This window comes from Chanos chanos, chromosome 7, assembly GCF_902362185.1.
Source record: "Chanos chanos chromosome 7, fChaCha1.1, whole genome shotgun sequence".
In the NCBI taxonomy this organism is placed as follows: Eukaryota; Metazoa; Chordata; class Actinopteri; order Gonorynchiformes; family Chanidae; genus Chanos; species Chanos chanos.
Window position 1 is genome coordinate 43,175,509 of NC_044501.1, and position 13,230 is coordinate 43,188,738.

General features: G+C 37.6%; 1 protein-coding gene across 1 annotated transcript; it reads left to right on the plus strand.

The window, feature by feature from the left end:
* The first annotated feature begins 4,534 nt into the window (after positions 1-4,534).
* On the plus strand, positions 4,535-12,627 carry LOC115816407 (Fc receptor-like protein 2). The gene is made up of 9 exons (XM_030779361.1): positions 4,535-4,832; positions 6,320-6,598; positions 7,861-8,099; positions 8,560-8,584; positions 9,210-9,284; positions 9,407-9,469; positions 9,726-9,806; positions 10,047-10,094; positions 12,488-12,627. The coding sequence occupies exons 1-9, from the start codon at positions 4,535-4,537 to the stop codon at positions 12,625-12,627; spliced, it is 1,248 nt and encodes a 415-aa protein (XP_030635221.1).
* Positions 12,628-13,230: the final 603 nt, after the last annotated feature.

Here is a 13,230-nt window from a genome sequence, read left to right on the forward strand (position 1 = left end):
TTATTGTTTTATTTATATATAGAGAGAGAGATATATTTTTTTTTAAAAAAGCATGCACCTAATGAATTTATTCTTTCCTCTGAACTAAAGCACAGCCCAAAACTACACTGACCATAGCTCCACACTGGAGTCCTGTGTACAGTGGAGAGACAGTCAGTCTGAAGTGTGTGATAGAGTCCGAGAGGAACTGGAGATATAATTGGTATAAAGGCAGCACTCAGACTGCAGTGTCTCAGTCTAATGGTTCCACTATAACTGGAGATACATTCACCATCAGAGCAGCTGCTGTAACTGACCAGGATCAGTACTGGTGTCAGGGAGAGAGTTATGACAGATCCATATCCTCACAAAGAAGCAATGGAATTACTCTCACTGTTAAAGGTAAGTTATGTGTGTGATAGACTGTCATGAGTGTGTTGTGTGTGTGTGTGTGTGTGTGACACTCATACATGTGTGGAACCTCTTAATAATGTTTAAATGCATTTAAAAAAATCACACAAATTAAAAGCAAAAACAACTAGCCTCAATTACAGTGTAAGAAATTCTGTGCTTTTAATCCATGGTGTCACACACTCAAAACCTGAAAACAAAACCTGGACACCAGTCATATTCATATTCTCTCTCAACGGGATAAAATAATACTCACAGTGGTAATTACAGTTTGGTTTAGTTTCATGTTCTGTCCAGACTGACTGTGAGTATTTCAGTGTTATGAGGCTACTCAAACACCACTTATTACATCATCTGTGTTCATTTTAAATGAATCAGTAAAATTACCATTGTACTGTCTACTGATTACTATGGGACAGGTTACGACAGTTCTCAGGCCAAAGATGCGTAGAGTTACAGTGAAATCAGTACTAATGTCAGAGACATAAAATATGACAGCCCCACACGAGTAGGAGATGATAAATGTCTCTGTGTTCAGTGTGAGGAAAATTATAAAGAGGGGAAGAAGCCGATACATGTTTTAAAGGGTCTAACTCTTTCCATTTATGAATGAAATAAACAACTCCTGTGCTTAACCACAACCTTACCCATAACAACACTGACAGTAAAACCAGAGACCACTGTGTACACTGGAGAGACAGTCACTCTGAAGTGTGAGATAAAGACTGAAAGTGGATGGAGATATAAGTGGTCTTAATGTCTGCATCAGCCTGTAATAGTACAGTGATATCTGACACACAGCTTTTAAACACTGCCATATCATGTCATTGCACAGTACACTATTATAATATTTACTATAACCTTTATCATCCATATACACAGCCTTACCCACAGCTAGACTGAATGTAGAGCCAGACACCACTGTGTACACTGGAGAGACAGTCACTCTGAAGTGTGAGATAAAGACTGAAAGTGGATGGAGATATAAGTGGAATAAAGGCAGTTCTCACATTAGATTGTCTACATCTGTACATCACACTGTAAATGGAGACACACTGACCATCAGAGGAGCTGTTGAATCTGATGAGGATCAGTACTGGTGTGAGGGAGAGAGAGACAACAGACCCACATCCTCACAACCCAGTAAATCTGTTACTCTGATTGTGAGAGGTGAGTTTTGATCAGACTCTTTTTGAAGTTTTACATTACATCACACCAGTAAATTAAACTAAAGATTTTGACATAATACTTCACTTTAAAGTTCAGAAACTAAGGGGTAATAAATAACTTATTCATTACTACATAATCAGCAAACTGAACACCAGTTAGCTGTAACTAAACACTTATTACGTGGTTGTTAGCGCTTTATCTCATTCTGCATTACTGGCTGCACACAAGGGTTTAAGGTTTGTTAAGTAAAATGTAACTGGTTTTGTTATATCAAAACACACATTTTAGAGGACAGCATTTCACAGTTGTGACTGACTGATTTTTCTGCTTTTAATGCATTTTGTTGTTTTATATATGTATATATATATATATATATATATATATATATATATATATATATATATATATATATATATATATATATATTTTTTTTTTTTTTTTTTTTTAAAGCATTCACCTAATGAATTTATTCTCTCCTCTGAACTGCAGCACAGCCCAAAACTACACTGACCATAGCTCCACACTGGAGTCCTGTGTACAGTGGAGAGACAGTCAGTCTGAAGTGTGTGATAGAGTCTGGGAGGAACTGGAGATATAAGTGGTATAAAGGCAGCACTCAGACTGCAGTGTCTCAGTCTAATGGTTTCATTATAACTGGAGACACATTGATCATCAGAGCAGCTGCTGTAACTGACCAGGGTCAGTACTGGTGTCAGGGACGGAGTGACAGATCCATATCCTCACAAAGAAGCAATGGAATTACTCTCACTGTTAAAGGTGAGTAATGTGTGTGATAGACTGTCATGAGTGTGTTGTGTGTGTGTGTGTGTGTGTGTGTGTGTGTGTGTGTGAGACACTCATACATGTGTGGAACCTCTTAAGAATGTTTAAATGCATTTAAAAAAATCACACAAATTAAAAGCAAAAACAACTGGCCTCAATTACAGTGTAAGAAATTCTGTGCTTTTTAATCCATGGTGTCAGACACTCAAAACCTGAAAACAAAACCTGGAGACCAGTCATATTCATATTCTCTCTCAACGGGATAAAATAATACTCACAGTGCTAATTACAGTTTGGTTTAGTTTCATGTTCTGTCCAGACTGTGAGTATTTCAGTTTTATGAGGCTACTCAAACACCACTTATTACATCATCTGTATTCATTTTAAATGAATCAGTAAAATTGCCATTGTACTGTCTACTGATTACTATGGGACAGGTTACGACAGTTCTCAGGCCAAACATGCGTAGAGTTACAGTGAAATCAGTCGTAATGTCAGAGACATAAAATATGACAGCCCCACACGAGTAGGAGATGATAAATGTCTCTGTGTTCAGTGTGAGGAAAATTATAAAGAGGGGAAGAAGCCGATACATGTTTTAAAGGGTCTAACTCTTTCCATTTATGAATGAAATCAACAACTCCTGTGCTTAACCACAGCCTTACCCATAACAACACTGACAGTACAACCAGAGACCACTGTGTACACTGGAGAGACAGTCACTCTGAAGTGTGAGATAAAGACTGAAAGTGGATGGAGATATAAGTGGAATAAAGGCAGTTTTCACATTAGATTGTCTACATCTGGACATCACACTGTAAATGGAGACACACTGACCATCAGAGAAGCTGTTGAATCTGATGAGGATCAGTACTGGTGTGAGGGAGAGAGAGACAACAGACCCACATTCTCACAACCCAGTGAATCTGTTACTCTGACTGTGAGAGGTGAGTTTTGATCAGACTCTTTTTGAAGTTTTACATTACATCACACCAGTAAATTAAATTAAAGATTTTGACATGATACTTCACTTTAAAGTTCAGAAACTAAGGGGTAATAAATAACTTACTCATTACTACATAATCAGCAAACTGAACACCAGTTAGCTGTAACTAAACACTTATTACGTGGTTGTTCGCGTTTTATCTCATTCTGCATTACTGGCTGCACACAAGGGTTTAAGGTTTGTTAAATAAAATGTAACTGGTTTTGTTATATCAAAACACACATTTTAGAGGACAGCATTTCACAGTTGTGACTGATTGATTTTTCTGCTTTTAATGCATTTTATTGTTATATATATATATATATATATATATATATATATATATATATATATATATATTTTTTTTTTTTTTTCTTTTTTTTTTTTAAAGCATTCACCTAATGAATTTATTCTTTCCTTTGAACTAAAGCACAGCCCAAAACTACACTGACCTTAGCTCCACACTGGAGTTCTGTGTACAGTGGAGAGACAGTCAGTCTGAAGTGTGTGATAGAGTCTAAGAGGAACTGGAGATATAAGTGGTATAAAGGCAGCACTCAGACTGCAGTGTCTCAGTCTAATGGTTCCACTATAACTGGAGACACTTTCACCATCAGTGCAGCTGTTGTAACTGACCAGGATCAGTACTGGTGTCAGGGACAGAGTGATGATAGACCCACATCCTCACAGCTAAGCAGTCCTGTCACTCTGACTGCACTTAAAGGACAATATGATATTTCTAACAGTGTAGAGTCTGAATTATTCATTACTCTCTTACAGGATTAAAACCAAAACCTCAACTCACCTCCAGTCTTAAAGGAGCAGCACTGAGAGGAAACACAGTTACTCTGAGCTGTAAACTGGACCAGCCCACAGGATGGGTGTTTTACTGGTACAGACACACACAGGACTCTTCAGCACTGACACAGACTAATAAAGACTCCTACACAATCACTTCTGCTACAGACTCTGATGGAGGACAGTACTGGTGCAGAGCTGGAAGAGGAAACCCAGTCTACTACACACAATACAGTGATGCAGTCTGGGTAAATGTTACAGGTGAATATTTACACACAGTTATGTGGAAATGACTATGATGTATTTGGAAATATACTGAGTTTGAGTTTTATTGTTTCTGTAGAGTTTAGATGTGTCACTCTCTGTTCTGTGTTTGTTTTAAATCTGTGTGCTGTACATTAGTGTGGTATGTATTTTGTTCATTCAGAGAGTCCAAAGGCTGTTGTGATCTTGCAGCCTGATGAACAGACATTCAGAGGAGAGACTGTCACTCTCAGATGTCAAATACAGGGAGAGAGAGACACTGAGTGGGAATACAGCTGGCATAAGAAGAGTTTTTCACTCAGTCCTGTCAGTGAAGATCAGGAATACACAATCAGTCCTGTTAACGAGTCCCACAGTGGTGAATACACCTGTAGAGGAAAACGCAGAAGAGACTCACAGAACTCTGAGATCAGTGATGCTGTAACACTGACAGTGTCATCTGGTGAGTTTGTGAGATACCGAGCACTTAAAATCATACTTTCTCAAATATAATTATCAATTTTTCAACAAATTAACAATAAATTACAGTGGGATCACGCTGAACATTGTATGGACCAGTTTTATGAGTTATTTTTAAAGCCACAGTTTCTTCTCTAACAGGTAAAGCTCAGTCAGTTGTGAGAGTCTCTCCAAAGTTGTGGCTGACTGAAGGAGACTCAGTGACTCTGAGCTGTGAGGTTAAAGACTCCTCTACAGGCTGGACATTCCTCTGGTACAGAGTCATTCCCTACACAGATGGGTTACCCAGGGTTCATTCTATCTCTGTAGAACTCCTCTCAGACAGCAGCAGAGGAGCTGGAGGCTCCTATACTCTCAGCCCTGCTGCTCTTAAACACACAGGAGTTTATGTGTGCAGAGCACAGAGAGGAAACCCAGTCTATTACTCAGAGTTCAGCACAACACAGCCACTGTGGGTCACTGGTGAGTGAGAAGAGGAGTTTTTCTCTTTCAGCTGGATTAACTTGTTGTTTTATCTTCAGTCCAGCAATGTATCATTGAACTGGAAGTTTAATCATTTCCTTTTTTTGGGGGGGTTGGGGGGTGGGGTGTGTGGTGATATGTGTTATATGTATCCACACACAAATTCCCCTTTAAAATGCTGTTGCAATGAATGTATGGGCTGCATCTTTATTTACCAGCCTCAGATAATTCATTATTTACCAGTTTAAGATAAGATGTCATTTACCAGTTTAAGATGATACATTATTTATCAGTTTAAGGTTATATGCCCGAAACCAATATTTCGCCTCCTGTTCTGGGAAAAAAGGAACAAATGCTTAACTGACAACTGATTATTCAACATTTTGTTTCTGCTTAAATGCTTAAATAATCACTTATCTGCACAAACAGAATGACAGTGTTTATTACTGTAGTAGTTTGAAGTTTGTCACTGTTTTTTTGCTACTAGTCAGTTAGTTTAAGTATTTCCACATTGATGCATTGATGCATTGATGATATATATATATTGAGAGAGAGAGAGAGAGAGAGAGAGAGAGAGAGAGAGAGAGAGAGAGAGAGAGAGAGAGAGAGAGAGAGAGAATATCTTTCATGTATGAATACATCTTTCCTCAGTTTGCACTATTTGTTTTGCCTTTTTTTTGTTTGTTTGTTTAGTAAAGTTGTACTTGTCCCCCGATGGGCAAAACCCGAATAAGCATAAATGTTCTGGCTGTAACTGGGCCATGTATTCCAGAAGTATTGGGCTATTTCAGCCTGTCTCCATCTGTCTCCACCACACTCTGGATACTTTTCATCTGGGCTCCTACTTACCACTCTTAACTTGTTTTAGGACTTTTTTTTTCCTGCCTCTTGTGTTTTTGTTGGTAATTTGTGGTGCAGTTGTGATTTCTAACGATTCATGTCAGTACTCTGAGATACTCAAACCCACAGCCTGACTGAATATAAACTCTATTTATCATTGTGTCTCAGCTCTGTCTCCTCCAGCCTCTCTGATCACCAGTACCAACACAACTCAACACTTTACATCTGATTCTCTCTCACTGAGCTGTGAGGTACAGAGTAACTCTATTGGATGGACAGTGAGACGATACACAGATAATGGAGAGGTGCCAGACTGTTCATCAGACTGGGGATCAGTAACAGGATCTACATGTAGCATCAGCTCCCTCCAGTCATCAGACAGTGGAGTGTACTGGTGTCAGTCTGACTCTGGAGGGAACAGTAATCCTCTCAACATTACAGTGCCTGGTAAGTCTTCAAAATGTTTATCACTTTAATTAATAAAAAGGATTGACCCTCATACGGTGTTCATATTTTTATTACACACTCAGTGTTCGTGGATCTGGTGGACCCACAACATTATTGGGTTTTTAAAACATTACAGCCACAAAGTGTTTGTAAAAATACCTAACAGATGTTGATTTGATCTCAGTTATATCCAATAAAGACAGCATTTATATGGTCAATATTTGCCATTAACATCTGCTAGATCACATTTATCAATAGGAGTGCTATTCATGTTTTGTGATAAATTGTGATCTTGCTGGTCCTGGGCTGACCGAGGCTCAATTTTCGATGCATATATCTCTGCGACATCTAAAGTGTTGTAATACATGGTATATGGTCAAGTAGAGAAAGACATAACGTTAATGTCATAAAATCTAAAAATTATATATTTTTTTTGATACACACTGATCACTGTTTAACTGTTAAAAGGAGTCAAATCATTTAAATTTGAGATTAAGTTTTCATATTAAAAGTACTAGTGTAATCTCTATAGTGTGTGTAACTGTACTCTGTTCCATACACTGTGTAATTGTCACATTTTGTTAGAGAGGCTAAATGCAAGTGCAGGTCAGTTCTTTATTAAAAGTAATCATGACAAAAGAGGTTCAAAACTAACAGAGTGCAGGTCTTTGAGTTTAAAAAAAAATTAAAAAAAAAATCAAGCAACGTGATGTGGGGCCAACTCTAAACAAATCCAGACAAAGAAACAGGGGAAACCAACAAGTATTTATACAAGACTAAATGAGACAAACCTAACTGAAAACAGGCTGAGTCAATAATTGGACTAATGGGACTAAACCAAAAAACCAGGAAGTAAAGAGGTTCAGACCAACACTGACCACTAGAGGGCAGAAGATGAGATAAACAAAGGACACAGGAGGAGAGAGGGGCGGGAAGGAGCAGAGCATGACAGTGATAAAAATCTTCAAAAATTGCAGTTGTTTCTTTTTCTTTTTTTTTTTTTTTTTTTGTGAATAACAGATTGAGCTCTGTATTGTCATGTTCATTGCTCTAGCCTTCAGAGGAAAAAAAAAATATATATATATATATATATATATATATCAATAAACTAGAGGCCTAGACACAGAACGCGTCCAATCACATTCCTTTGTAATCGTTAAACCAATCCCAATATAGAACTAAATATGTCATTAATTACAGTGTTAATATTATTGGTGTTACTGTATTCTGCTCAGTGTATGTAACTGTGTTCTGTTCTATAGATGGTGATGTGATCCTGGAGAGTCCTGTCCATCCTGTTACTGAGGGAGATACTTTTACTCTGCGCTGTAAATATCGAAACACCTCCTCAGACCTCAGAGCTGATTTCTATAAAGATGGTTTAGTCCTCCAGAATCAGACTACAGGAGAGATGACCATCCCTACCCTCTCAAAGTCAGATGAGGGTCTGTATTGGTGTAAACACCCAGAGAGAGGAGAGTCACCAAAGAGCTGGATCACTGTCAGAGATGCTGTCAGAGGTGAGAGAAACATATTTATCTATATTTGAAATTCCAGAAGTATCATTTTAGTCTTACCAGTGTGATACTGCAGTAGTGTGAGTATATTACTAATGAGTGTGTGTGTGTGTGTGTGTGTGTGTGTGTGTGTGTGTGTGTGTGTGTGTGTGAATAGACTCAGTGTCAGGTGATGGATTTTCTGCTGTAACAGTAGGAGTGGTGGTTGGACTGGGTGTTGCCTTTATGCTCATCATTCTAATGATCCTGTTCTACTGGCACAAAAAATCAAAGGGTAAAACACAGGCTCTTTATATTCAGTTCTATTGTAATACCACTGTGTTCATTGTATAGAATAATTAATTCATTTCCATATTTAGAGAAAACATGTTTATTAATAAAATTAGATTAAATCAATAATGGCTGTTATTGTGAACAGTAATACAATTTCGATTTCCATTCTAGGTCCCTGCCACAACTGCACATGTTTGTGAGTAATTAAGGCATTGCAAAACACCTCATATGCCAAACATGGGTATTAAACTTTGTTGTTTATGTCAGTGATCTATGTCTCCCTCTAGAGGTCAAAAGGAGAATATCATCAATCAGCCTGGAGCCCAAGATCAGAACCAGACAGGAGGAAATGTAGACACCCATACAGGACCTCTACCACTGCAATCTGGTCAGTACATGACATTTTTACAGTCAATATTACCACACAGACAAGAGAACAGTTTTATATTGTACTTTTATTTCATTTGCCTAGTTTTCTGCATTCCAAAACCACATGGCTGAGTTTTTCAGAATCTGCTCCAATAACATTAGAGAGCACATTCTTTTATGCACTAGTCCTCCTAACTCACCTAATAAATATCAACACCTGTACTCTAGTAATTCTATGGCTACAATAGGCAACGGGCTCTTCTGAATGCTAATTCCTTCCATTCAAAGTTTTCCTGTCTACTGTGTTTAACTTGTTTACTGAGGGTCTCAAACCCAGTGTCCTTTAGAACGGCTTTCTATCCAAAGTAATGGAGGGAACATAGTGCTCTCATTTGTAATACAAGATTTAGCTTATGAGACAGCGATTCAGTAAGAACTGTGTTGGTTTTCAGATGATGGTGGAGATGGACCAGGTGATGTGACTTTTTCTCAGATTGAGATGAAAAACATAAAAATCAGAAATAAAGGTATGAGCACTCACAACCATAACAGCCCAATACAAAGTCATTTAAATCTGTATATGTTTTTCTTCAAATATTATGTAAACGGTCAAGACTTGATGTCACATACACCTAAATCTCACTTTTAGATAAGACCAACACACCACAGGAGGACACAGTTTCCTCAATGCTGAACTCAAACACAACCACAGGTATAGTAACACCATCACTACACTCCCCATCACACACTCACATCTTCACTGAGACTGAACATGCCAGAGCCTTTAGGGCAGCAGTAGGAAAGCTGTAACAAAATGATAAAAGTAAACTAATAAAGTAGTAGTAGTGAGTAAAGTAGATATCTGTTGGCTGTGAATGTATTTATAGTGGAAGAATTACTGAGAAGAGAAATAAATAATGATACATTAAATCTCCCATTTAGACTACATGTATTTTACTGCACTATAGATTCTGTAGCTGGACCCAGTAATCTGACTTATGCTCAGGTTGCAGTAACTTCAGTGAAAAACAAGAAGAAGAAGAGAAAAGGTAAAACTAATGTTTTGGAAATAAATCAGCACACCTTTATATTAAATTCTGGGACTTGCTTTCTTTTTGAAAACTCTGATTAAATTCAAAACTATGTGACTGTGACCGCGTGTTCATGAGGAACAACAAAAAGTAAATTTCCTCTATACTGAATGATTGACTGTTGATGTGCAGTATTACACAGTAATTAAACTATAATTCATTTGAATCATAATTGTTTTTGTTTTTTCTCTGTATCAGGTGAGAGCAGCGCCAGCACAGGGACTGTCTACTCAGAGCTGAAAAGTGGTATGTATGAGACAGGAGGAGCAGGCGGTTCATATACTCTTTCATTTTTTACTGTCACTCTCTAGCTTTCACGGTGGGTAAAGCTGTTGGTTATGAGAGGAAATCATGTTCAGACACTGTAAAATGTGTATAAAATATTTTCTTCATATATGAAGTTATTATACTGATTCTATTTGGAAACAAAACGCTGAAACTATTCTGCTGGTTTTCTTTTGAAATACAAGTTGCTGAAGCCAAACCAAGAATCCAGGATGTAACTTACTGTCAGATCAATGAGAACCAAAAGAAGGTAAAGAAAAACACTGGTAGGGAAAGACATTTACATTTCTATACTCTTACCTTCTCTACACAGAGATATCCCAGTGCAAAAAGTCATAAATACTGAATAAATACTGAAATGAAATAAATGGCAGTGAATTACTGCGTCTGATGAAAGATAGAGCATTATTTAAATGAGCCTTTATTCTCTTTTTAATAGGAAAAAAGCTATAGAAATCAGTTCAAGATTTATGTGTTCATTTCTAAGTAATATTTGTTTTTTTTTTCATATTTAGAAGTGATGATTCTGTGATAGATGCTGCTGTAAGAGTTCTAATCTTGTATTTGTCCAACAGGGCAGAAGAGATTTCAGCCAATGAAATAACAGGAAAGCACATCAGAAGGTCATCAAATTTGCGTCAATAAGTTAACGCAGCCATCATATATCTTCAGTTGGTGACAGACAATTACTAACGCCAACAGTGCATCCTTATAATGCAGAATAGAGTATAATCAAAACAGTTTAACATTGATATAGCTTTCATGATTTATTTAACATGTTTTTCTGTCTCACAAATTTATTGTAGCTTCCACAAAAACATTGTAAGATTAAGCACAGAAAAGAGTGTTGCTGTATTCTGACTGTTTTTTTTTTTTTCCTCTTTTTATCTCTACTGTAAACCTATGTGCTTTTTAAATACATCCACTGTTTTCCAGAGTTTTGTCTGCATTTCATTTTTTAGATTGTAATTCCAAAGTATCATGAATATCGCATGTGCTTAAATGCTTCGTCTCTGATTCCCTCATTTGAAATAAAAAGAAAATTACCTATATTTATTCTGCTGTGGCTCAAACCAGTCTCTAAAACATGTGTACAACCACACCTAATCAAAGTGCATCTCTTTACGAAACATCACTGTAACATAACTAATCAGTTCATGTGTTGTATGTGTCATAGTCAACAAATCTTTCCAAATCAACAGTTAAATTAAAGCAAATGCATTTTTCCAGAACTTTCAGTGATCTTTTGATCCTGTATATTTATGGTCCAGTACAACCTTGTTGATACACATGAAAACATCTCACTGTTTGATTATGATTCTTATTTACCTGAAGCATAACTGATCATCTAACTCTATTAGCGTTTAATGCAGAGCTACTCTGTGAAATAACTTGGTTGCCATCTCCTAATGGTCAATGAGCTATCTATCTACATTTGAACTTCACACTTTGTCCAACAGATGGAGACATAACTGCATTGTCTCCAACAATGCCAGCTGAGTGACGTAAAGGATGCACAAGTTTCATGATTTTTTCTAGAAGTGAGAGGGAGAGAAGATCTTCTTCTCTGTGATGGCAAGAAGGATGACCACTTACTTGATGGAGAATAGCCATACTGACATCAGCTGCCAGACATCTTCATTGGAGTAAAGCAAGTGGTGGGTGGAGTCTGGCTGCCTATTGGTTGGAAGCTTGCGCATTCAGGCTCCTGAAGAAACTGAATGCGCTGATCACCAGGGAAAGGATGAAATCCAAGCCACACAAGTCAAGGAGCAAAATCAAGGAGCAAAATGATAGGGCCACCTTCACCATTGGTGGAGAAAACATCCCCCGCATTGCAGACCAGCCCATCTGAGGCCTGGGAAGGCAATATACATCCCGTCTCTGAGACGAGGAGATGGGGAAAACCATCCTTCAGTAGCTTCATGCAGGCCTGTTGAAGATCAACTCAAGTCAGCTACCCGGAGAGTACAATGTGGTGTTATCACTCTGTATATATTTTCTTACTGTGATTTCTCTGGTGGGGATACAGTGTTAACAGAGGAGTTAATCAGGAGAAATTTAAATGACAGTTTGGCAGAATAGGAAATTTTCAAAATGTTATGTCCAGTTCACTAAAAACATACAAAATATGCAAAATATATGAAATATGCCTCTAAAAACTGTATAATATTCTGTGAGTGAAAATATGTATTACATAGGCAGTTAAGTAATGTATTTGAGCTGTACCTAGTGCTTTCAGTTAGAGTATAAAGAGTTTGAGTTTTAAGGTCAGTGGGCTGTTCTGTGTTTTTATAGAAGGATGATAAACAGCTTCTGACAATGATGGTCAGCATGTTGTGACACATCCACAGGCTGTCTCCCTGTCTGGATCTGTTTTGGCTCTTCTCTGCCCTCTGGTGGCTGCAAGGACACCTACAGTGACTCTCCTAATGAGACTGTCTGTTTGAAAAAGGTCACTAGCAAGAGGTTGGAAAACAGTCAGGTCCTCTGACAACTCTGTCTCTACTCTCCCCAGTCAGTGACTGACAGACCAGTGTGTGTAGTTAAGAGTTCCAGTCTGTCCCAGTAATAACTTTGTCTCTTTAGTCCCTTTTTTTTTCAGAGGAGAAGAGTTTTCTTTTCTGGGTCATTCTGGCACAAAATTTAAAACATGAAACTGTGTATTAAATTGTGGACACTGAAACTACACACACAGGGTTCTAATTCTCCAAAATCTTAAACACTATAAATTATCACTGATATTTTCCATCAGCTCAGACAGGCATAGACACTTTTGTCCTCTTCTGATTTATACTGTATACTGTTTGTGGAAGGGCAGTCAAGATTTCATTATTAGAAATGACAGAAATTCTGTTTTACTACATGTTCTGTTTTAGTGAGTTGTCTAAGTGATGGACTGAAAGGGCCAATGAGAATCTTCATGAACAATATAGGCCAGAGGGTAAAGTTTAACACAGAGACCTTCATGTGCAGTACACATGAATATGTCTGTAGAGACAGACAGACAGACAGACAGACAGATGTGCACACACAAACATACACACACACATATGCACTCACACAAACACATACATATATCCAAACACACACACAT

Excerpts from the sequence above, each read along its gene's own strand:
- LOC115816407 (XM_030779361.1), top strand. The coding sequence starts at position 4,535 with ATGTATTTTGTTCATTCAGAGAGTCCAAAGGCTGTTGTGATCTTGCAG. Across the intron at positions 9,285-9,406 it reads CATAAAAATCAGAAATAAAG|ATAAGACCAACACACCACAG; the intron begins GTATGAGCACTC and ends TCTCACTTTTAG. Across the intron at positions 10,095-12,487 it reads CTACTCAGAGCTGAAAAGTG|GCTGTCTCCCTGTCTGGATC; the intron begins GTATGTATGAGA and ends ACACATCCACAG.